Source organism: Chaetodon trifascialis, chromosome 10 (genome assembly GCF_039877785.1).
Source record: "Chaetodon trifascialis isolate fChaTrf1 chromosome 10, fChaTrf1.hap1, whole genome shotgun sequence".
Lineage (NCBI taxonomy): Eukaryota > Metazoa > Chordata > Actinopteri > Chaetodontiformes > Chaetodontidae > Chaetodon > Chaetodon trifascialis.
Window position 1 is genome coordinate 2,405,844 of NC_092065.1, and position 26,203 is coordinate 2,432,046.

Below are 26,203 nucleotides of genomic sequence, written 5' to 3' on the forward strand. Positions count from 1 at the left end.
GAGAGTCCAGAGTATCAACAAGACAAATGAGCAGTTTCCCTGCAGCTTCAAGGACCCCCAGATGGAATCTCATTAATTTAAATAACAACTCAAATGCATCATTATAGCTCAGTATAAACAGCAGAAAAAGTAAAGGTTTCACTTTCACATCCACATTAGTTTGAAACCCCTGCCTTACACTGTAGAGGGCTTCTGGGTAAAAGTTTAAAAGTTTGACATTTGTGATGGCTCCAGCCAGAGCCACTCAATTAAGTTAAGTTTGTCACGCTCAGCCACATCACCACGTGTTAAGTTACTTTCATTTGCAGCTACTTCAATTCATATGACACAAAGTTTGATTTGGGAATTTGTTTTATTAGCAATTTGGCATTTGTTTTCTGAAGCACATTTAATTTCCATCATTCGTCACAGTGCCATGTGATTTAAGTTATTATTTCCTTTGTCTTTCTTTTTGAATTGTCTACCTGCCACCTACCTGCTGAGCTTTTCCTGGTTTGGACAAAAGATGGGACTGAGGGCAGAGCCTGACTTCATGCAGTATGCATGTTAGGGTTAGGGGTAACCTAACCCTAACCCTCCGTTAATTTAGTGGTATCCATTTGCCTTTGTTAAATTTTGGGAGTTTTTCAGAGAAATAAATCCAGCATTTCCCAACTTAGAACCTGTGTCCTGGTGCCTTGACTGTTTGGTCCATGACAACATTTTTCAAAATATGCTTTTTTGCTTTCTTGACCAAATTGAGGTCAGAAGATCAATAGTTCTCTAATATCTATTGTTTAAATATACAACTTCAGCCAGCAACCAGTTCACTTAGCTTAGCATAAATACAGGAAACAACAAGAAACAGCTAGCTGCTCTCTGTCCAAAGGATCCACCTATCACCTCTAAAGCTCCCAATTGAATTATGTCGTACCTCGTTTGCTTTAATAGCTTTAATAAAAGTGCATTTTTCACACATTGATGGACTTTTGAAGCTTTTGTGGCATAAAATAAACAGTGTTAACAGCTCTTCTGCAAAGCGACAGCTTTTTGATGAAATGCCTGGGGAGACTCGAGGACTAAGGAGGTGACTGCTGCATATTTGGTGCAAAGTTCCCAGCTATGGAAGGTCGTAAGGCCAAAAATCAACTTATTTTTAAATTTTATTTCCTTCTGAGTATGGAAAAAATAATTGAAAGATTTCCTTACAGCAAACTGTGTTTTCCAATGGTTATCAATAATCATAAAAGCATAAAAGATTTTTAAATTATTAAATAACTCAATAATTACTTATAGATTTACATAATGGAAAAGTCTATTTTCTTATTACCCTTTTGAATTACATCCTCACATAGAAGGTATTTACTCATGTTTGATTATTCTCAAGTAAGTATGTAACAAAATATAAAATATTAGTGTATAAATAGTCAAAACTAAAAAGAAAACACTTTTCAAATAAAGATGCGATCAAAATAAGGCAGTGTCTGGATGTGGGGTTTGTTTTGTGCCCTCTACTGTTGTGGCTGTCATCCCAGGTTGTGAACAATGATCCTTCATGTCAAAGTCAAATGACTAAATAATTGCACCTTTGACTTTCCGTACCTACTCCAGCAATAGCAAATGAGTGTGCCTCACACGTTGCCTGTATCTGAGAAGAAGCAGGCTATAGGCCTGATGAGCAGCTATTGCTCCTCAGCAGTATTAAGTGGTCTGACTAAACGTGTGAAGATTTCATGTCAAAATTTGGACCACAATTCTCTCTGTAAAGGAAAAGAGAAGCCCTCGTAACAAAACACAGCCTCTGTCCCATTCAAGTTTGTCCGATCATGTTACCGTATGAATAATGAATGACCCTCAGCTGGTGATCCACCCTGCGAACTCAACGTGAAACTGAGAACTTCATTCACGGCGCACGCCTACATTTTGAACACAAACGCTGTCTGCTCTCACGGCATCACTGCGCCGATCTGGCTTTGACATGTCTCTCAGAGCCAAATCCCACACAGACATGCAGACGACTGGGAAGTCCTCGTTAGACGACAGCCTATACAAGTCTTTCTCCATGAGCAGCAGCAACGTTAACAGAGGGTTCAGAAAAGGGGCGGCGGAGGAGGTTAAAAGTCTCTCCAGACCCTCCAGGAGGCCTGTACGGGTGGTCAGGCCAGTCAGCGCCATCACCTCCAATGGGTCCTTCCTCCAGATCAACCATCTGCAAGGAGAGCTGGTCAGAAAGAGGAAGGTAAGGAGGTAGAGAGGAGGTGTGTTGTGATCAGGCCTCTAGCCCCACTCCTGTCCTGTGGTGTTACTGATATGTAGCACCACTCAAACATTAAACTCCTGCTGTCTTGTGCGTGGTTGTGTCCACTCCGGCTTTGAATGACTTACTGAAGTGTTTAAATTAATATTTGTAACACATACCTCATATCTAAATGCCTTAGGGTGGCTTGCTGAATGAATGAGCTTTGAACGCTGGCATTGTGAAGGTGGGTTACAAGTTTTAATGTTGATCAAAAGACAGTGTAACCTAAAATGGTAAAATTGATGGTGAGAGTAGGTGTTCAGACTTAGACTGTATCATTCGCTGTGATAAATGTGAAAAAAATATTATGTTTTTCCTCAAAGCACTTTGAATTCAGAGAAGTCGTCCTTTATGTTTATGTCCTTTGAAACTAATCTTTAAGATCTTCAATGCATCACTGTTAATGCTACCTCTCCACAGGAATGCGAGGATCTGAGGAAAGAAAACAAAAATTTATTAAATGAGATCCACATGGAGCGGATCATGATGCGCACAGAAAACGAGCTGACCATGAGGAACCTCAGGAATCTGAACCAGGAGTTGCAGGCTCAAGTCAAAGAGGTACACACAAGCACTGGGCATAGTTTACAGCAGTAGATCACTAGAGAGACAGGACACAATCCATGCCTTTCCTGATGAAAAGAAAATATTTATAAAACATCCATCAATGTGAAAATCCACCTGAAGGTTAGGAAAGAGGAAATTTTGTTCATTTTCTCCGTCATCACATCAATAATGCAGTTTCACGAATGAAAGCCATGAACCGTGCAAAACTTTTCAACAGCCTTCAGCATCGCCTGCATCTCAATGGAGATGAGCTTTGAAGGTTTAGCTGGAAGCAGTCTTTGACAGCAAACATCCATCCATCCATTTTCTACGCTGCTTATCCCTTTCGGGGTCGCGGGGGGCTGGAGCCTATCTCGGCTGTCAACGGGCGAGAGGCGGGGTACACCCTGGACTGGTCGCCAGCCGGTCGCAGGGCACATACACACACCATTCACACTCACACTCACACCTAGGGGCAATTTAGAGTCACCAATTAACCTAATGAGCATGTTTTTGGTCTGTGGGAGGAAGCCGGACTGCCCGGAGAGAACCCACGCATGCACGGGGAGAACATGCAAACTTCACACAGAGAGGCCCGATCCAGGAATCGAACCTGCGACCTTCTTGCTATGTGGCACGCGCACTACCTGCTGCGCCACCATGCAGCCCGACAGCAAACATACACAGAATAAATCTACAGGAATAAAAGTGAAAAGAGTACAACATAAACCACTATCATCCACAGATAGCCATTCAGTAATTAACACCAGAAGGCTGTATTAGAGACATATTAGCCTCAGACAGCTACTACAATGGCTAGCTCATTAGCACAAAACTGACCACAGAAAAGTTAAATTAACAAATGAAACAATCACCTACAGATTAGATTCAGGGTGGTTGTTCATCGACATCAGCAGCAGGTGGCGCTAGTGCTCCATTATAATCAACATGCCACAATATCAAAAATACCAGTATGTCGATATTTTCATGATGCTGTTGCTGCTTTCAAAATGTATTTACACACACAGAGGGACAATCTTTGACACTGGATCCAACCTTCCCATAATGCAACCAATAGCATCTTCTCCATTTCTTCCGACCTCCACACTCTACATTTGTAACTGATATGATGATGTCACTATGACATCATCGGGGGTTGCTCTTAAACTCCCTCACAGCCACACAAAACATCAGTCATATATGACTGTCGTGGCCCTTTAATGCTAGAAGAAGACATATAAGTTAGATCAAGATGTAAATTTTCTGATTAAGTCTCATGGGAAGGATGGTGGTGATGGAGTTTCATGCAGTACTATTACCCTTTATCTATTCATGCCACATAGTAGCTCACTCACTGCCGACCCTTGTTCTGACTGAGTGGTTGGAGTCGTGTTGCATCCAGAGACAAAGGCAGGCCTCTACTGTTTCTCGACCAAGTCACCACAACACACACTTACATCTCTGCCCCCGTCAGCTGAAGCAGAAGCTGTATCAGAGCCAGCAGAGGGCGGCCTTGTGCTCGCGAGCCGCAAGCGAGGCGGAGGAGTCAAGAGGGGACGCCGAGAAGAGCAGGGCTCTGGCTGAGGCCCGGGCCCTGGGCTGTCAGCGGGACAAGGAGGCGGCGGAGGCTGACAGGAGCCGGCAGGGCGAAGAGCTGCAGCAGCTTAGAAAGGAGGTGCGCGCACACACAAACACACACACCCACATACATACACACATACACACACACAGTTTGACACAGATATTGTCAGCTGATCTGCACACTCACCTGGAAAGAGCTTGTTAGAGACAGAACAGCGATGATTAAAGGCTGAAATTGGTAACTGTAGTACAACATGTAATGTATACGCTCCTGAGTGCTCCATCAGGACTCCATCAGGGTGGGATGTTACACTTCATCCCACCTTTCAGCAGCTAATCATACAGTAGTTGTAGAACAGAGGCTTGGTGGAATAAGTACCAATTTAGCGGCAGTGTGTTTACAGTGAGGAGAAAATGAATTGTTGCCCCCGTGACCCGACCCCGGATAAGCGGTTGATGATGAGATGAAAAGTAAAAAAAAAGTATATAAAAGTATAAAATTTGCTGATAATAATATTAATAAAAGTTTTCTTGAATCTTATTATGAAAGTTTTGCATTAAAATTAATTGTGGTTGAATGCAGTTTTGATGAGTTATACCAAAATACTCAGATTAGATAGATCAGATTATCAGTCATCGTGAAAACACTGGTTCAATATATCAAGAAGCCAATTATACTAAATAATCAAGTCACTTTGAGTACATTTTAAAGGGGTAGGCTGGTGATATCCTACATTTTTCCTGTAGTCAACAAATCCTTAATATTAATTGATCCATCTAGCATCCATCTAGTTTGCACCGAGTTCCTTCAGAATGACAAAAGTCAGAGCCACATTCACTGTGCCAGAAATGCTCACTTAAGCACCAATTGTGTATTAATCCACTGCTGAAAATAGACCCAAGGAAATGACTTCAGGGAATGACTGTGCCCAATCTAAAGATGAAACTATGTCTTGATTTGTTTTCTTGTTTTTTTTTAATGGTTTCTATACTAGATATAAAACCCACACTGGGACATAACAGATAATTATTATGCAGACCCTAAGGCTAAAAAATACAATTGTCCTTTAAGATGGGACTGGCCATCCCAATGCAGGTCTGAGGAACAAAGAGAGCCTCAAAAAAGATTCATTAATAAGGAAAGAAGTGATCATCATCATTTCCATAATTATGTCCTGATGAGCAGGGCAGTGAGGTGCAGATGACATCCAGGAATCGAGTTTCCTCTCGTTGTTACCAGCATCAGTATCCCAGAATCAGCCCGGGCGGAAACGGGATATATCATCATCAGTGGGATGGATTAATTTGGTGTCTGCCTTTTCTTGCTGAAGCACACTGATCTGCAGCTTCTGCTAGCACAAACGGAGAAGATCTACTTTGAAACCAAGCTGAAGCTGGACCGGGTGTCTGGGGATAAACAGGCCCTGCTGCAGGAGAACAGGAGCCTAGAGGGCGACCGAGACGACCTCCGACACAAGCTGAGACAGATCACAGAGGAAAACGTCCAAATCAAAGACAGGTGCGTTCCCTACGTTAAAGCTGCACGAGATGAGAAGTTTATTCAAAAACAGAGCATCAGATGAGGCTGCAGCAGGTGACAACATCCTGCCACTGCTGACTGAGACATCTCCGCCCGTCAGGCAGCACAAAAACTAAATATTGTTAACAGTCGAGGTAAGAAGAAACTAGTAAGAAAGTAAGAAAATAAAAGAGATTTCACAGAAAAAATATCTGTCAGTCAAACTGCTGCTCATAAAAGCTCTTTGAGGTCTTTAACCACCTGACCAATGGTGATGAGAAAGGAACTGAGCCGCAGACCGCTCCTAGTCTGCCGCAGGGGAACGACTGACCAGGATGGATCAAACGCGGAGAAATTAATTTCACTGAAGCATGTGCATGATGTGTTTGTTGTGTTCTTCAAAAAGAATGGCATGTGCATGTGTGTGATTCTTTTTTAATAGTCTGGACTCATGTTGAATATGTAACATTTACATTACGTTATATTAGGATATTTTTTTGGATTATATTTATATTGCGTTGTTAATTGACAATATTTTGGTTAGTTTGGACTTAATGCTGGAGCAGTTAAGATGAACCTTAAGTCTCTGCGGTGCAATCAAACATTGACCCAGCTTTATTGTAGAACTCACTTAAGTGGGGAGGTGCACCTAAAGCTGCCCGAACAACAGCCTGTTTGCCCTCTTTGGCTGAAGGTTGTTTTGCTTTTGCTGTTGTGGCTGCATAAATATGAGTAGCACATAATTGCCCCTAATTAAACCACCACATCTTCCACACTGACAAGATGCACTGTGCAGGACGCAGAGATGATGGTCCAGATGCCACAATCTCAAATGGTGTAACCAAGGGGAGGCCACATATTCTTCCAAACAACACACCGTTTGTCACATTTGCATCATTTTGTGCGATATTGCCTTCTACAACCCCAAACCCTGCTGGCTGATTTCAATTTCATTTCAGTTTTATTTGTATAGCGCCAAATCACAACAGAAGTTGTCTCAGGACACTTTCCATATAGAGCTGGTACAGACCAAGCTCTTTTATCTACAGAAAACCAACAATTCCCCCATGAGCAAGCACTTGGCGACAGTGGCGAGGAAAAACTTCCTTTTAACAGGCAGAAACCTCGAGCAGAACCAGACTCTGGGTGGGCGGCCATCTGCCTCGACCGGTTGGGTGAGAGAGGGAGAGCAAGAGAGGGAGAGTGAGACAGACAGACAGACAGACAGACAGACAGACAGACAGACAGACAGACAGACAGACAGACAGACAGACAGACAGACAGACAGATGCAGACAGACAGACAGATGCAGACAGAGAGACAGATGCAGACAGAGAGACAGACATGCAATCACAGTAACAGTGACAGTGGATGTAATAACAGTAGTAGCAGTTGCAGTGGATGTCAGGCAGGGCCAAGGCAGGAGACGCAGCTGCAATCCACAATCCAGATTCAGCCACTGTCCATGGGAACCTGCAAGACGACAAAGCACAGAGACTCCGGGGAAGGAGCTAAGTTAGTAACACACCGTGGTAGGACATGAGAGCGTGCGGATGGAGAGGGACAGAAGGACAGAGGAGCTCGGTGTATCTTTGGATGTCCCCCGACAGTCTAATCCTATAGCAGCATAACTAGGGGCTGGTCCAGGACCAGCCTGAGCCAGCCCTAACTATAAGCTTTATCAAAAAGGAAAGTTTTAAGCCTACTCTTAAATGTAGAGACAGTGTCTGCCTCCCGGACAAAGACTGGAAGATGGTTCCACAGGAGAGGAGCTTGATAGCTAAATGCTCTGACTCCTGTTCTGCTTTTTGAGACTTTAGGAACCATAAGTAGAAATGCATTCTGGGAACGCAGTGTTCGAGTGGGGCAATAAGGTACTATGAGCTCTTTAAGATAAGAAGGTGCCTGGCCATTTATGGCTTTGTAAGTAAGGAGGAGAATTTTAAACTCTATTCTAAACTTTACAGGGAGCCAGTGCAAAGTGGCGAGTATTGGAGAAATATGATCTCGCTTCCTGGTTTTCGTCAGAACACGTGCTGCAGCGTTCTGGAGCAACTGGAGAATATTCAGCAACGAATTTGGGCAGCCTGATAGTAAGGAATTGCAATAATCCAGCCTGGAAGTTACAAATGCATGGACTAGTTTTTCTGCATCATTTTGAGACAAAATATGCCTGATTTTTGCGATATTACGTAGGTGAAAAAAGGCTGTCCTTGAAATTTGTTTTACATGGGAGTGAAAGGACATGTCTTGGTCAAAGATGACTCCCAGATTCTTTACAGTGGTGCTGGAGGCCAGCGCAATGCCATCCATAGCTGCTATGTCATCAGAAAGTGACTTTCTAAGATGTTTAGGGCCTACTACTATAACTTCAGTTTTGTCCGAGTTTAGCATCAGAAAATTGCAGGTCATCCAGGTCTTTATGTCCTGAAGACATGCTTGTAGTCTAGTTAACTATTTTATATATCTGCAGCAGAGTTCTTACTTATTTTCTTTAGTTCAGAGCAACGGTCAACATGTCAGCAAGGTAAGCACCACTCAAAGCCCCTAAAAAGGACTCACAGCCTACAAAGAAAGGAGGATTATCATTATTAGAGGATCATTCATAACCTTCAACCCCAATATGAAGGGTGCTTGGTGGGGGCTTTAGGTTCACCACTTCTTATGTAAAAGTAGAAAGAGCTATGAATGTCAAACTTGGTCATAACCGTAAGAAGAAATCGCATTAACAAGAAGTGATTTTCCTCAGAGGAGGGTCCAGCATCATGTTACTCAGTGAGCTCTAATGTTTCCTTCAGACAGTTTGGTTGAAACACATCATGTGCTGCCATGTTGGGGCCACCCAGTGCAGTGTCATGCATCACCCGTATAAGTACCTGAACTCCATTTAACCTCTAACTTTTCAGGCATGTATTCTCCTTCTGAGCATAAAGCCGTGGACGTTAATTATAACATTAGAAAACCATCAGATCAGATGAATTGCTGAACTTCTAATCTAAACAGTGTTCCCCACAAAGCCAAATGCCATTGGCATCAAAGCCAACGGCGCTGCTACAGATGGATACAAGGAACAAAAGACTTATCGTTTTGGCCTTTGCTACATCATGATTCCTGTCATGTTTTTTTCTGGCCACACTGTAAAATAACTGAGAACCACAAATGATGAATGCATCCCTGAGGTCGGTCAACGTGCTTCCAAGTTACGCCTAGAACCTTTCACTTAACAAAGCCCGACGGGAGGTGCACGAAATCAGCAGTGATTTAACATGTCCCAGTTCAGGAGGGCAAGCAAAAAGTCGTCAGTAAATTAAAAGGAGGCGGCAGAGAAGGAGAAAGCAGTAGAAACTGAGATTTAAGTCAGGGAGGACATGTTTCACAAGACATATGGTGGAATTTAAAAGGCTAGGCAAAGAAAAGCCCATTAAATCACACTTCTTCACCTTCATGAGATGAGGTGGTCTGTGTGCAGGGTCAGTGATTCTTCAAAAGAACCATCCAGAATCCAGATGTGCTCGTTTAATCTGAAACACACTGCACTTAGAGTGGCTTGAATTTCCATCTCTTAGCAGCTCGTTGCATTGATTCATTGGCTGATATTAGGCTTGTTTTTATAAAGGGCATGAAAGTTAAATGACCGATTTTCACTTTTAGAGAATAAATTAGAATGCAAATAAAAAGGAAATTGACACGGCAATGTTGTGGGAGGTAAATTCAGCCTTGTGTTTGCAGTGAGATGAGCTGGAGGCGCCGAGCAACGGTGTCCGAGGAGGAGAGCGAAAAGGCCAGGCGGGCTCAGCAGGAGGCCGAGGCTGAGAAGCGTCTGGCCAAGAGGGAGCGGCAGGAGAAGACGGCCGAGTGCCTCAGCTGGAGGGAGAAGCACCAGGAGCTGGCCGGCAGGTTCAGAGCTCAGGAGGACCTGAAAGCTCTGAGACAGAGCAAAGCGGTGAGAGAGCGTCCCTGACATCCGGTACTGTTCATCATGGCTGAGCGGTTAGAAGCCATAACAGGCTTGTGTTCTCTGAAGGAGAGGCAGCCATTAAGTGTTTATCTCTGCTGGAGTGATCTGAAAAATGTGCCTGAAGGGCCTCGCTGTCATTACTGCTGCTGTGTGATCTAGAAGTCAGCATGAACACAGATCTAAAGTCAATGCTGCTGTTTTCCTTCAGAGTCAAGCAAACATCAAGAGCTATTTCCTCTGCATGACAGAAAGCAATCAGAGGGTCAAAATTCTCAAAAATCAAGACGGAACCCCGAGAAACTTTACGGTGAGCTGTTGTGGCTGCGTCGTACCTTTAGCTTTAGGTTGAGTTTGTTTGATGGATCGGTGAAAGCGTGTGATGGTGACATTTCTCGTGTCATGTGATTGTGCTCAGGAGAGAGACCCCGTGTACATCTCCACCCCGGAGTCCAGCCCCGAGGAGCCTGAGAGGAGCATGTCCAGGTAACGTTGTGGCCACCAGGGGGCTCTAGAAGCAAACAAACATTCACCAGTCGTAGCAGGTGGAAACCTTGTATCTCCAGAGTGTCAGCTTTTCAGGAAGCCAGAATGGTTTTGTTATCATCATCCGAAAGGTTTAAAGGGTAAAAAAATCAAACTATGCAGGAGAATTTAAGGTTTCAGCTAATTTGACAGCACGAAACCCTCCAGGATTGGAGATATGAGGCAATTCTGCCACAGAGTGCAAAAATGCTGTGATGTCTTTTCATTTTTCACTATTTTCTGACTGAATCTTACCTCAGGACCATGTTGAGGGTGTCTGCCCCTCATGCGGGGAGGGATCCGGGCCCGAGTCACTTCGACGAGCTGCCCGCCTTCGGAGGAGAGCGGCCCGACTCTGCCCCTCAGCGCCGGAGCAGGAAGGTGGTGGAATACTTCTGGATACCCACAGACCAGGAGTAGCCAGCCATGACCTATGACCTTTTGCTTTGCTGAGTCACGACAGCAGGAAGAGGAAAATCAGACACCCAGACCTCCACGCCCTGGTCCTCCCCTCACAACATGACAGCCTGAATCAACTCTTCCTACCTCCACGGTCACACAGGAGATCCGGCTTGGTTTTCATCCTGAGTCAAAATTTCACCTTCTGCTTCTGTAGATTGCTAAAATGTCTTAACGGTTCTTCAGAACATTTTTCCTCTCCCTCTCCTCATGAGTTACTGTGTAGGTTTAAATGAATCAAACAGAGAAATCTGGGAGTGGTGGACTTAAAACATGCTTGTCTCTATCTCTGCTACCTTCCACGTGCTCTTCATCAAGGCATCGTGGTTGTTTCAGATGAGACGGTGTGAAGTGTTCTGATGCAGATTTGTCAATAAAAGAGGAAAACAGCTTTGGTGCTCATGTACTGGACTTTATTGACAGTAAAGCAATAGTGATGCACAATAATTTTGATACCTTACAATATGATCCAAATCTATTTCCGTATACATGAACATGGCTTGTGAGCACGATTTTTGGGTAAAACGATGTTTCTTATTTCATTAGCTGTTACTTCTTTTAGTGAGAGGGCTCCATTACAACCTATCTAAAGGCTTTGCTTCTATTTTGCCAATTTAAAAAAAAAAAAAAAAGCAAAATTTGCTTTTTTCCACGTTGAGCGTTCAAAACAAACATGCCACAGTCATGCTGCCACTCGGGGTGACAGGACAATCCAAAAGCCCGCCTTTAACGGTTCGGTTTATCGAAGAGGACGCTGAGCTGTCAAAATGATAAAAACAAGCTTTTCTTTCGCTCTTAAGTCTTAATACTTGTAAACCACGTGAAGCTTTGTCTGCTTCCATAAATTTACTGTGCAAGTAGGCCAGGACTAAATCAAATACTTCAGCATGTGCTTGGGCTCTAGGTTCTTCTTAGTAGATTTCATTATCTCAGCACAACAAACAAAAGCCCATCTAACTAAGAGGTAGAAACACAGGCAACTTTGAAACGTTACGGCGGCACACCAATGATTACGTCTTTTTAAGTATTGTAACACCTGGAGGAGGATGAGTATTGCAACCACTCATGTAAGAAAAGACAAAGAGGGACAGATAACGAGGATCTCCTGATGGGGAGGAACAATAAAAAAAATTGGGATCTAAGGTCATCTCAGCTCGCATCTTAATTAATTTAGAAATGTCCTGCCAGCTTACACTTCGCTCTCCCTTCCACTCATCGTGCGTTCTGAAACAAAGGCTGAATGTTGTCTGATTTCCAGCTTAAAGGATCACTGCAGCTCATCTGTTCATTTTAAACCCCCCTCTGGTTTCTAAGGATGATGCATGAAGTGTGATGGAAGGGAATCCGGGCTGGACTCTGACAGAAGATCACAAAGCAGGTCACTGACAACACTTTCACCTTAATGGGCTGTTATGTCTGTAGTTAGCATTAGCGAATAGGAGCACTTAGATGACGTATTTAGGGGGAAGTCCTACACATTCTTAAATAAAGCCGCTTCCTACTGAGAGTCAAATCAGCGAAAATTGAGTGAAAATGAAAAACATGCAATATGGTGAAAGAAAAAATAAAGTCACAAACTTAAAGTCAGAGCAGAGAGAGAGAGGAAACACATGGTTGAGTCACTCCAGACTTCAGAATTCACGCCGCTGATCGGATACAGAACCATCATCCGTTAGGCAACAGGTTGAATGGTGCTTCTCAGCCTATCGTCATGGTGCTCACACGGTGTTAACACACAAGGCCCTACGGGTACAAGCTTTCGGTTTAGAGTTGCAAGACAGAAGCAGCCGAGTGCCACGTGGTAGTGGTTAAATTAAGCAGGAGTTTAATAAAGGAAAGGCGACTGTAATAATAAGATGACGTCGGTCTTCTGCACCATGATGCTTCTGCTTGGTTTCTCAATCTGCTTCATCCTCTGACTCCTCCTCCTCCGCCGTCTCCAGCCAGGTGAGCCACTGGTTGACCTGACAGGGGGAAGCAACGTGACGACATGAGCAAGCTGCTGCCATGTTACCCTTTAACCATGTGATGTTTGTGAATATAGTATATAGTTACTGAACCTGGAATAAAGCTTTTCCTTTTCCAGGGAATTCTTGGGTGATGTCTTCTTTCCATGCAAGGAAGGCTTCTTCTTCAATGATCTCCATGTCGTAGAAGTTGACAAAGTAGCGCAGCAGCATACCTTAGAGGAAAGATTTTTTTTTTTTTTAATTACTGAAATTCCTCTGAAAAACAAGCCGTTTTGTTCTACTAGCAACATCTGAAAAAAAGCCTCAGAGCCACGACTTCTTGCTTTGGGAACAAACGTGCTGTTTTTAAATTGATGTTTTAACCAGAGCTACTGTAACTGCAGACAGCGCAGACAGATATGACAGTTTCAGCATCTCTACACTGAAGAAGCAGCTGGATTTCATTATTTTACTTGAACTCATGACATTTGACTAAGAATCTTGATCAAACATTTACTGAGTGGGGCATTCTGCTGTTGTATAGACCAACTCTTATCAACGACTGCATCGGTTGTCGGAGACTTGGGGGGTGCCGTACCTTTGGGGAATGCACTGGCGTTGCAGTGCACCTGCAGGGCATACAGGGCGCTGACCTGCAGCTCGGTATGGTCATGCAGGAACTTCTGCATGACAGGCTTGAAGGCCAGCAGCAGCTGTTTCTCCTGCTCCAGCTGCTCTTTGGAGGGTGCCGCCAGCTGCTCGTCACTCTCCGCCATGCACAGCTCCTGAGAGATGTACTGGAGGAAACTGGGAAGAGAATACAGCAGCCGGTTACACGAAAGGCCCTCTTACATGAAGTCATTTCCAATATTCTGTCTTGCCTTTCTTTGAATTTACACACATTTTCTGGTTCCTGCCGTCTGTTTACCTGGTCATGAGGATGTTGACAAAGCCTTTGTCGGTGTGAAGCTTGGGAGAAATGTTGTCTTTAATCCACTTGTAGATGGACTGTGGAGACGGGTCTGCCTTTATCTGCTTCAGCAGCTCCTTCTCCAGCTTCAGCAGCGGGAACAGGAAGCTCAGTCCCTTCCCCTCCAGGATCTCCAGCATGCGGTCCTTGTTCTGATCGATTTCTGCAGAGAAGAACGGGTCGGTTACTCCTCACTGGTGAGTCTGTAAAGGTTTTAGGATGCTGTGTTGGAATGTTAAACGTCTGAGGGTGGAAGTACCTGGGAGCATCTTCTGCATGTTGACCTTGCTCTGCTGGAACAGGTCGGTGAGCCACTCTCTGTCCTTCAGTTTGGCCGTCTGTTGAAGGCAGAGCAGGAAGAGGGGGAAGTGGGTGCCATTCTCCAGGGGGTGAGCTAGCTCCGCCACGCTCACCAGCTCTGCGATGATGGCCCGGGCTGCACACTGGGCCAGGTAGGACTTCACCAGGGGCACGTCCAGCTCGATCTTAGGGCACTGGTCCAGGACGTTGAGGAAAGCCTGCACGGTGAGAGCGGGAGTAAGTGCCAGAGCGTGAATGATGACCGCCCTCTTCCAGGCTCAACAATGACAAAACTTCTAAACAATAACCTTGAACTTCTGTCAGTCCAGTTCGAGTGTGGCGTAAAACAAATGGCACGTGTGTGTACCTGCATGAAGTTCTCTCCAGTGATGAGGCCCTCGGTGCGGAGTGTGTGGATCAGAGTGCTCGCGTGCTCCTTGTCCTCATCAGGACGGTCCAGGGAACACACGATGATCTTGCTCAGCATCTCTGGCAGGAAGTGCTTGGGAGCCCTCATCTCTCGCACGCCGCTCACAGCCTCAGTCAGGTTCTTACTGTTCAAGTACTCAGTCATGATCGCTTCCTAAAGAGAAGATTGAAGCGCGCAGACATGAGCTGAGGCCCGTGGGATCGCCAAACATGAAACATGAAAACTGATTTGAGCTCTCAGCTGCTGTGACTACTCAGATACGGAGGTTATGTTTCTGGTTTTGATTGTTTTAGGTAGCAGAGATCTCATCTTGTGTTGATCGTGGACCAATCACAACAGAGAAGTGCTGCTTTTATATATCCAGCCAATTATTCTGCATCTGACTGACTCTGTGGTAATTGAGGAAAAGGAAAGACTCGTTCATCAGTGGTCTGACTGTCTGTGCCTGTGGGAATTGGTTGTTTCACTGTTTTCCTGGTTTGTGGAATATTTTTTTCATCATGTACATGTTGCAGCAGCTACACACTGAAAACAGTGGAAGAAAAGACAGTTTCTATTTTGCCTACAGTCATTTTAAGAAGTTCCTCCCTGGCAGGAGGTGGCTTCTTGTTCGTCTTCTGAGGTTTCTCTTGAATGGGTGGAGGGTTGGTCTTCAGGCCAAGCTGTGGAGGCTGAGGCAAAAAGGTGAAGTGATTATCACACAGGTACAGGTCCACAACAACAGCTCTCTCAAACCTTCCATCTCTGTAATCTACTACTGTGCTCTACCCTCTCTCTGTTTCTGTTAGTTAGACTAAACTAGTGGCACACTGTGAGGAAGGACTGTCTGCTACCTGTCCCAGAGGGGGGGTTTGAGTGCGTGGGGGCTGGGCGCTGGGAGGCATCATAGTGGGGATCTGGGGCTGGAGCTTGGGTACCTGGTTCTTGTTGAGGAGGAATGACTGAGCAGGCCTGAGGCTGATCTGTGGGACCACGAAGCATCATGAACACAGAGCAAACGGGTTCAGTCATGTTCTTTAAAAATAAAAAATAAATCAAAGTCTGTATCAGCTAAAGTCATGCCCTCATATCTCATAATCGCAGTCAGTGGACCAGCTACCAGTTTGAAGAAGAGGAGTGGAGGAGGGACAGGAAAGATGGATCAAAGACAGAGTAAAAGGTGGAGGACAGACTGGCAGTCGGTGGTGTTCCTCAGAATAACGCGTCTTTTTATAATCACTGGGCATGACTTTAGCACTGTCAGCTGGGACTGAATGATATAAATGCATGATGGAGTCTGATGTTTTCACTTTATTCAAATATGAATCACTGCTATGATGTTAATATCTAGTTACCTCGTCTGCATTGAGCTGTCCTTTCTTGCTGAATCGTGGAGGCATGTCCTTGGACTGGACCTGCTGCTGGGCCATGTGGTTCTGGTTCTGGTTGAGGAAATGCTGGTTCTGAACCTGTCCAACATCACGTGGTTAAAGACAATTAGTTTTTTGTTTTGTTTTTTTAACTGACCTCAGGATTTGTATAGAAACATCACTGTCACCATGACAAACAACTCTGTTAGCCTGATGAATATTAATATCCACTGTTAAAAGGATTACCTGGTTGGACTTAACAAAAGACTTTGGCCCCATGTCAAACTGTGACTGTGGTGGAGGGGCGATGTGGCCGCTGTGGCCATTGAAGAGCGGGTTGGTGCGATGGCGTCCCATAGTGGGCGAGTACCTATCCTGAATAACCCCCGGGCCAGTTCCAATCCCACTGCCTGAGTGAACAAAACACAAAGATGATGCCAGCAAAGATTTCGCACAAGCGGAGGAGTATTAAATGAATGAATTAGCTCACTTTTAGCTCATCGTCTTATGAACAACAACAACTTAAAAAGGTAACCGAAACTTTCTGAGGAGCTTTATAACTCCATTTGGTGTCATGACACCAAGGAACAAAGGTCGTACCTGGCATCTGTCCAAACATGTCAGCCAATCCCCCGAGAGTCTCCCTGTCCAGTTTCACTCTGTTGGGCATGAAGGGGCTTTCCAGGAAGAAGTCCATCCTCATCCCCTGAGACATGGGTGCTGGGATGAAAACACCCAAGTCCTACAGGAGCACACAGAGCACAGTGGGGGTTATTACACTGTCCAATGAAATGCACACACGATGACCCAGAATTCAACCTGAATTTTTACCATTAACTTGAGTTTTAAGAGCTCCATGCTGAACGACATGATTACTGCTTAATGAAATGCTGTGCATGCAGGACAATGTGCTGCTGACTCACAGTCCTCAGACTGTTTGCTGATGTGCAGGAACTGGTTCTTTGCAAAGGGAGGGGGTTATAATTTTTAAGTTTATTTATGGAGCTGCTTAACATATGCACGCCTTAACCTCTGTCCTCTCCTTCTGATGTTGAACAATAACTATTAATCATCCCGAAATGTGGGAGATCTAAACAACAACTCACTTTCACTGCATCCTGACGGATCTGGTTAATCGTCTTTGGTCCGTTGTCGATGAAAGCCTTGCGGGGGACCCAGTTGTTTTCTCGCAGTTCCACTGTGTCTTGCAACAGGAAGCGGATCCTAGCGGGCAACTCCTTGTTGTTCATTAAGGATCGCATACGGCCAAAGTACTGATCCATTAAAGACTGGAGAACAGGTGGCGAGAGGAGGGAGGGCGTGAGGACAGGCACAGCTTATGCATAAAGTATCGCGGCAGGCTTCATGTTAGCACTGGCCGCAAGCCAAGCGGGGCTTTAGGTGAGGCTATGCACAGTCAGATGATGAGCTTACACAGGACCTGAAATGTCAGTCAACCCAGATGGGACCACAAGGGCACAGAGAAAAGAGGCTGGTGGTGGGGGCTGGTTTGTGTTTACCACCCAGGGAATCTTATAGAAATTCTAAATTGTTCATTTAAGCTTTTTGGGTTTTACTTCTGCAGGCAACAGTATAAGTAACTGGCTGACGCACGCACGCACGCACGCACTCACTCACTCACTCACTCACTCACTCACTCTCACACACTCACACACTCACACTCACACTCACACTCACACACACACACACACACACACACACACACACACACACACACACACACACGGGACGGCAGCACCGCCACCAAAGGCTCCAGCTGTTACCTTTGCTTTCTCATGGTCGAGTCTCGGCCCCACTGTCCTCATTATCTGACAGAGGCACTCCAGATCCTCCCCCATATCCTTGAGCTGAACTCTCTTCTTCTTTTCCAGAAGCTTCAGAAAAGATAAAGGACAGAAGGAAGGGAAAGGTTGGTTTTACGAAGGTCTGCAGTGTTTCTTTTGGTTCCAACTCCTCTTTCAGAATTCATTGTGAATTTCAAACATGCAAAAAAAACGAGAGCGCACGTACTGTTTTGATGCACTTATGAAGGATAGATTCGTGGATGAGGTCGAGTTTGCCAAGTTCCCCGATGAATTTAATGTTGCCAAGCATCTTGATCTTGGCAATGGCACGTTGCTCCTCCTCTTCAGAAGTAAGAGGGTTGTCATGTTTGTCATAGACTGAAGTGGAAAGAGGAACAGATGTTAGCGGTGGACAGGTCACATCGAGACGAGCCGCAGAGACGCTCCGTCTCTGACATGATGCACAAAGACTTGAGCTTACTTTCAACATTTCTGGTGCGGTTTTCAAATTCATCTTGAAGTTTGGAAATCAGCAGTCTTCTGAAGGTCTACAATCAGCAAAAAACAAACAAACAAACAAAAATAGGATCCATCGATTAGAGCAAGCTCAACAAGCACGTCTACATACGAACATGTTACAAAAAAATGAGCTGAGGAATGAGCTTTGTTTTAAAATGCCGCATGGAGGTGTGAATAATGATGACAAAATAATCATTAAGAAAAAACATCAGCATTTATCAGAGAAAGACCAGCACCGATTGCTTTATTATGGCCTGCAGAACAGAAATGGCAGCAGTGACATTAAGGAGAGGAAACAATTACAGTCAAGGCTTTAGAATGTATTTAGCTAGTATCCAGCTAATGTGAACAGCCACACTTACTGTGCTCTGCTTTTGGGATGTTTGGATCTCAGATGAAGGGCCATCAAAGTTTGGTGCGTCCTCTGCCAAGCGCAGACATAGCTGAGCATAGAGCGAGCTATACTTCGGCTCTTCTAGGGCTTTGTCTACAATCTAAACCGCAGCGAGGGACGGGGAGAGGAGGAAAAAGTCAGAGAGGGAACACTCCGGTCATTAAAACATGCAGTGTATGAGTCACTCAGAGCAGCCTGCCAAGAAGAGATGAATACGTTTCCATTAAGCACGAGTGTGCACTTACCAGCAAGATGATTCCTTTAAGGACGAGTTTTGAATCTACGCCCACGTTCAGGAGCTCAAGGCATAGCTTGTCAAACTTCTCAGGCGTGAGTTTGTTGAGTATGCTAGAAAATGAAAAACAAGAGGGGAAGGGCGAGTCAGCATGCTAGCACAATATGATGTTACCGAGAAGCTCTTCCAATATGCTTAGTTGCACGTGGTGATGTGTGGACCCTCATGACTTTGAAGATACACATCAGGTTATACCTCTTCCGTAAAACTAACCCTGTTGACACGATCTGCATTTGGCCCACACACAGAAGGCTGCTTTCACAAATAACTCTTAGACACTAGGATTCACATGAGACCAAGGTCTGAAGCTGCAGCTCCACACAAAGTGCTGCTAAACCAAACAGTTATATTTGCAAAACAGAACTGTTGATACTTCAAATCTTCTACGTATATCTGCACGCAAAGCGGCGAAACTGTGAACAACCGTTCCATCCAATAACCTATCCTCAACATCCATGATCACCTTTGTCTGACATTTAAAAAGCAACTATAAAGGGCTCAAATTAGGTTTAGGTCATTCTTTGGTACTAATTCTATAGAAATCATACACTTGGCACAGAAACCTACATTTTCAATGAGAAAGCTGAGCAGCATCAGAGCCACGATAATGTCAGCCACACAGGGGTCTTCAAGGCACAAAAAGCAAACCTACTGTCCTGAAGCTCACTCTTAAGTTTGTTGTAAGTTAATGTTCAGTCAAACTCACTCAAATATTGTTTTCTACTGCATTAAGTCTCAGTTGTACACAAGCACTCATTCACACGTCTGGACAAGGCTGCAGTATCTCCGCAGCAACAGAGCCGATTACTAATGATTTCTAAATCCACAGGCTTTGTTTACTGAACCCCATTATCCACATTAGCTTTCACATTCTTTACTGGATTTGTTTTTAATGAGAGTATTGAATTCTATCAGTGTGTGAGTTAATGTTAATACTATCAGTGTGTGAGTTAATGTTAGACGCCTGATTTTCTGATCATGAATTTAGAAAAGTGTGTCAGCAGTGTGAGGATTGATGCCTGCTGTGATGAGGAGGGACATCGAGAAGCGGCAGCTCAGCATAGATTTCAGTGGTTTATTTTATGGTTGTATGGGATTTGGGGGAAATGGCATGAATTCAATTTCGATCAGCCTTAATTCTTGCACATAAAGTACATGTGCAGTAGAGTTGGGCAGTATCCAAATTTTGGTACCATCAAACCTTCTCCACATTTTCTCGGGGTATACGGTATTACTGTGACTAATTAGAAATCACTTTGCAGGGCAGCGAGACGCGAGTTCAGACAGTCAATGCTCGCGCTAAGAAGCACCAATGCTAACTTGTAGCATACCAGAATGACGGGGAGAAACTCAGCTAAAAGCCTCTACCGAGCATTGCCACCCAAACGAAACATAATTCATACCCCAAGAAATTATATGCACATGTAACAAAAACATGAAAATAGCGCACGTCAACGGTACCGCATCTGCTGATTTCACCACTTCACGCAAACCATGCAAGCCTGGTATCATATGGAAGCAGAGAGTCTGATGATCACGAAGATGTCTGCCTCCTCACTGTGCGATGAAAACTCTGCGAGCTAGCAGCCAAAGAGTAGCAGAAAAAAACTTTGCTAAATCATAAAGTATGTCTTGCCTTTGCTGTTTTGTGGTCAAAAGATATATTCCAGCTCAAAAAATGTCTCCTCCTATGACTCTGTGTTAGTTTCTATGCTCTTGACTGTGACTGGTTGATAGTTGTCAATCATCAAAATAGACCAATGGGTCGCTGAGCTGTTGACCAGCCTAACCACGCAGTTAGTTTCACCGCTTCGTCTCATGGATGAGCAGAGTGCTCACAGAGGACTCTGCTGAGCAGCCCACGGTGTTATTTTACTGTTTTGTTTGCATTTTGTCGTTTTATGAGAGATAAGAACAATAGCAAGCAGAAAAAAAGGCTGAAAAAGTGTTTTCAACAGAGGAGTTTCTCTGTATGCTTGGACGAGATAACAGTACAGCCTAAATGAGCGTATGGACATAACTGTGTTAAAGTATCTGTACGATTGCTCAGGTTCATTTTTTTTAGCATGTACTTCTGCACAGTCACCTTTTTCTCAAGTAAAAATTCAACCAGATACATTGAACGGAGTGGACTTCATTTTTGTTATGACGATGCTACAATTATGTTAGGCCCCTATAAACCTATTTGCCCAGCATTTGTTTTTTAATGACGGTGATGAAACTGACATCGTTATTTTTAGATACCGCAGGATAGCATATTACCGGATTGCCGCCCAACCCTAATGTGCAGTGTTTTCTTCATCTCTGACTCTACCATCGGGATCCTGTGGTGCCCACCAGCTAAGTCTACATTCCCGAAGGGAATCTCATCTCTTCATTTTCTACTTGTAAACATCACCTGACATTGAGGGGAACAGGGCTCAAGTGCCTTTAGCAAAGCACATGCTGTTTTAGTGACTGTAGAACTACACAATTCAAGTCTATGTCCCTTTTGAAAATCAAGCAAGATACAGTTGATTAACTTCCTTAAGTCATGATAAGAAAAAGCCTTTAACCCCAGAGGGGAACTTCAGAAATCTTATCTGGGTCAAAGAGCATTTAGGGGAAGGTGAAATTTGATTTTCTGACCAATTTAAGGTATTTTACTTAATCAACGTGACCTCAAGTCCTGAAACCTTTGTCAAACTCGCTGTTCCACATTTCAAGACATTTAGTGGCACTTTTCATCAGAAGAGCTTTGCTGCCAATACTGAACGTCATTCTGCAAGCCAAACAACATCAACTGATAATGGGTTTTGTAAATTTAGAAAAATTTGGACTCTGCACCCAACTGAAACGGTTTTAGTACTAACAATCCTCCAGCCACAAAAACATTCTTGCACACTGTATCTGGGTCAGGTGTGGATACAAGTCAAGGAAGAATTAGGGAAACGTGCTTTTTGTACCTGGGGGTAGAAAATCAACTCTTGAAATATGCAAACAGGCTTGAACCTTACCCCCTCACTTTCCTGAAGATTGCATCGTGTCGCTCTTTTTCGTTGCTGGAGTTGACATCTCGTCTAGTGCTTCGTGAAGGAACCCATCTCTGAACGCTTTGCCCTGGGGTTTTCCCCAGGAACTCGCTGAACAAGCAGAGAGAGACAGAGAGACTGATACCACAGAGTCTAAAAACATCAGGGCTGGAAGAGAAACACACACACAACCTCGAAATATGGCTATTATTCTGGTACAAAGCGTAATCACTTGCACTACTTATTGTACCAGTGATACACTCATACTACAATAAAATTCCAATGTTGGATGTAAATTATTATCACAAGCAGTGAAAACAAGTAAGAGAGCTGCGTTACTAATGTCACACTTTAAACGGTTTCAATTTTTAACCCTCTGTGGTAAAATGATCCCAGACTGCCCGGTGGTTAAACAAACACCTGCAGTTGACTGACATCATGTTACAGGACTTCTGAGAATGCAAACAGGATACAAAATTCACCTTTTCGGTCAACCTGTGAGTGGCTGGCAAACTGAAAAAGATTTACTGGCCAAAACATTTTGACCCAGCTGTAAAACTGCATATGATGTCATTAAAAACTCCTCACACCTTTATCTGTAAAGCAGCACTTCATGTTAAATGTTCTCGTTGTCGTTCTTCCACCACAGTCTTCATGTTTCCTTCTGGGTTGATCTACTCTGGCAATGTACCACCTCATACTTAGACTCTCTCTGTGGTTAGTGCAAAATTCTCCTCTGTGGCCCCGGTGCTACTGGTTATCAAGCAGGCCACATAAAGTAAGTGCAGCTGTAGCAACGGCATACAGCAAAGGTCAATCAAAGAACTGTGATACAGTTCTTGAGGATCGTACGTTGGATGCTGCCACCCGTGAGCAGAGTGGATGCAAAACAAAATGTGGCCGATTAACTTTTGTGCTGCAGTGACGAGAGTTTGTGGTGAAGTAAATCTATTTCAGCAACTTGCCGACAGACCTCATTTATCAGATTTGTCAACATGCTATGTTGGAAACATTTGGTGAGCGCTAATTTTGGACCCTGTATGCAAATCAAAGCATACAGTTACTGGTGCTATGGTGCTCATAACTACATCACTATACAATGAAGTGTGCTGTGGAAAAAAAATCGAAATGACAAACCTGTTGCCGACAGTCTTGGGATAGTGCTGAGGTGCACCCCTACCACCTCCTCCCCCCGAAGAAGCACTGCAGAGACAAACATGAGGAGGGAAACACATTGGGTACATGTAATACTGCAGAAGACAGAATGAGTCTGTATCTTTACCTCATAGGAAACGAGGCTAACTGTGCTGCTTATTCATTCATTCAACCTCTATTTTACACAGAGTCCTCAGTTATGACTGAGATTAATTAAAATTTTAAAAACCCCAAAAATGTACAGTTAGAAAATGCATCTGTTTAGAATTCAAGACCATCAAGCATACAGATATAAAACGGGTTACTTAAATGTGATAGAACTGAACCACTAACTAGGTGTATCCTTGTACATAATCACAGTATTCAGGATGATCACTTAAGGCTAAAACTGTGCCAGTTATCAGAAAACCACTAATTCACTAACTTTACAAAACAATTTGATAGTAGAAACTTATGATAAATGATGGCTTGGCCTGGCCGACCACTTCATGAATAAACATTACAGGACTCTCTTTACATGACTGTTGTCAGTTGTTGGAGTGCCAGCAATGCCATTATGAGAATGACAATGCACACATTTATAAAGAGCAAAGCCAAATGTAGCACAGCTAAGGTGTTGGAATGTGCATTAATGCACCACTCAGACAACCAGGTGGAAAAAACCAAGGAGGGTCGATGTGCAGCCTTCCACAGACGTAGTTTCACAATGTGTCTTATAGTTCTGTGGTTTACACTGAGTGACTGTTCACCAAATACATCAATTATTTAATGAACAGAAATTTGGTTTTCTGTTGTGCAAGTAGCTTTCAAAAATCTGAGTTCAAATAAATCTCATTTTTGGTTCAGGACTTAATTTTACCACTGCTTTGTGGTAATTTATTGGTTTCTAACTGGCCTCTTGAGTCACTGATTAACTGCTCACAAATTACACTGCCAATTTTGGTGCTTACTTTTATGATGCTTGACCCAAAAAGTTGAGCATACTTGATGATAACAAATAGAGTGATAAGTGATTAAAATCACCATCAGAGAAAACACAATATCACTTGAACAGCCAAAACGTTATTTGATGCACAAAAGCTAAATGAACATGTTTGAGGCGCAGTGGAAAAGCAGAACGGGCTCTTCTTCACACTGACTGCTCAGTTGCTGCTGCTGCTTCATCACAGACATCATAGTCTACTAATAATCACATTTTCATAACAGCGCGTGGAACTGAAAATGAGCGCAGCACAGATTATTTGTGGGCTCAGGACAGCTGCAAACCTTGTGAAGTGGAATTTAAACATTTTGATGATCAGCACAACTGCGAAATAACATGAAAACTACATTTTTGGAACTGGCTGAGAAGGTCCACCACCATAAAACTGCAACATTAAAAGCCCCACACTAACTTTTATACCCAGCATAGAGTGCATCCCAGAGCATGTGGAGCCTCAGCTAAGGCATTTTAAAACTGAATCAAGGATGCGTGACATCCTGTTTACAGTGACTCTGTATACTGTCAACTGCTGCTACCACCAATATGCAACCAACAGCACAGAAATCCTTTTAAGACTCATTATGTCTACCCAACCCCCCTTTTCAAAAGGTTTCACAAAGAAAAGTGTCTGACAGCCATTTTGAGCCTTCCCACATCCTGCTTTGTTCTTAAGGCCGGAAGTCCCTGCCCTAAATGCTAGCAGAGGGCTAACCCTGGAGAAAAAAAGAGAAGGATTTCCATGCTGGAATTTCCTGTTCAGCCTTTGGTTTATTACCTGAAACGAGAAGCACCCCCTTCTGCAATCACACTCTCCACTTTGGCGGCTTGACAATGAAGAATACTCAAAAGAATAAGAATAATAGGAAGGGGTGGGGAAAACGGTGCTGAGGAACAGAAAAAGGAGGGCAATTAGTCACTGCATGGGGGTTGGGGGGGGGGGGGGGGGGGGGGGGGAATCATATCCACAGACTGCATCATTAGCTATAACGGTCTACACCAGACATTAAACAGGGCACAGTGATTTGTCCAACAGCATCTCAGGACAACGTCAGATAGCCAACTTAGCTACAAAAACAGTTACTATAGGCCTAGCCATTGGCGAAAAATCTAATTACTGAAGCAACCCCTTACTGAAACTAGTCACAAACACGACATGTAACACACTAACGTTGCAGACGTAATTATCTGGCCATTGATGAGCGTGTTTCGTTCACTGACATCACGTCAAAACGTTGAAATCCGCGCTCGTCTTTGCTCTGCTACAACAAAGCAAAGGTGCGTCAGCTAACCGGCTAACGCTAACTAATTAGCTAGCTAGGTTGCTAATTCCATACGTTAGCTCCATCACGACTTTAGGAGGATGTTTACCACGTTCGCGTACTGTTGTTTTACACAATTTACGATTTGTTCAAACGAATGTGAAGCATTATGTGAAGAGAAAGGTTTGCAGTTACACTAGAATACTACACTAATGGCGCAAGTGTATAATCCGACATGTTTTGAGTCCATTTGCTATTTAGACGGAAAACAGGACTAGCCCACAAACCGAACCTTTAGGACATTAACGTTACACCATGATGCAGTGAAATGGGGAAGGGCAGCGTGGTTAGCTGCTAACGTTTCCAGTCGGCTGTGCTTGGTTCGCCATCCCATCATGGTGTAGACTTAACATAAGGATTCAAGGCCAGATTTTTATTTAGTGAGCCTGGTCCGAATCCCATGTAGTGAAACACCCATTTTTCCCCATGACATTTATACGACGCATTGCTACGTTTACTTTCTTGTAAACAGTGGTTAAGAGAGTAGCCAGCCGACGACGCCATTTTCTACTTGAATGTAAATCAGCTGGGCGATAGGTAAGCTAGGCTATCTGCCGGCTTCGAAGCTAATATGCTATAGTTAGCAAGCTCATGATAGACGTCGGTATTTTAGCTTGCTAGCTAGCAGAAGCCATTTTGGATGAGCCGGTGCGGTTTTGCAAGGGAGAAAAATCTGCCTTACCTTTACCAAAGCAACTTCAGTTTTATATTGTTGTGTGACTACCAAAGAAGAAATAAGAACAATTGTAAAAGAGAAGCGGGTGATGCGATAGATACCAGGAGAGCTAAAAGCAGTGAGATGACCGCACAAACACACACATCAATCCCTACTTGCCGCTAGGCTTGTTCGCGTTAGCTAGCT

At 43.9% G+C, this 26,203-nt stretch overlaps 2 protein-coding genes and 1 non-coding gene across 3 annotated transcripts; 1 reads left to right on the forward strand and 2 right to left on the reverse strand.

Annotated features, from left to right (window-relative positions):
- The first annotated feature begins 1,957 nt into the window (after positions 1-1,957).
- On the forward strand, positions 1,958-11,254 carry LOC139337313 (uncharacterized). Its single transcript, XM_070971856.1, has 8 exons — positions 1,958-2,218; positions 2,699-2,839; positions 4,299-4,499; positions 5,737-5,924; positions 9,654-9,867; positions 10,091-10,189; positions 10,298-10,365; positions 10,665-11,254. Exons 1-8 carry the CDS (start codon positions 1,958-1,960, stop codon positions 10,822-10,824), a joined length of 1,332 nt encoding a protein of 443 aa, XP_070827957.1. The 3' UTR covers positions 10,825-11,254.
- On the reverse strand, positions 11,255-26,203 carry eif4g2b (eukaryotic translation initiation factor 4, gamma 2b). The gene is made up of 21 exons (XM_070971926.1): positions 26,024-26,203; positions 24,798-24,906; positions 23,023-23,088; positions 21,871-21,996; positions 18,825-18,927; positions 18,548-18,679; positions 18,148-18,214; positions 17,893-18,044; positions 17,646-17,756; positions 16,968-17,150; positions 16,462-16,603; positions 16,108-16,271; positions 15,847-15,960; positions 15,346-15,474; positions 15,079-15,183; positions 14,450-14,665; positions 14,042-14,300; positions 13,741-13,945; positions 13,411-13,619; positions 12,924-13,045; positions 11,255-12,827 (listed from the first exon to the last, which is right to left on the reverse strand). Exons 8-21 carry the CDS (start codon positions 17,974-17,976, stop codon positions 12,762-12,764), a joined length of 2,109 nt encoding a protein of 702 aa, XP_070828027.1. The 5' UTR covers positions 17,977-18,044; positions 18,148-18,214; positions 18,548-18,679; positions 18,825-18,927; positions 21,871-21,996; positions 23,023-23,088; positions 24,798-24,906; positions 26,024-26,203; the 3' UTR covers positions 11,255-12,761.
- On the reverse strand, positions 15,571-15,738 carry LOC139338251 (small nucleolar RNA SNORD97). Its single transcript, XR_011602575.1, has one exon. It is a non-coding gene; the product is annotated as a small nucleolar RNA SNORD97 (small nucleolar RNA).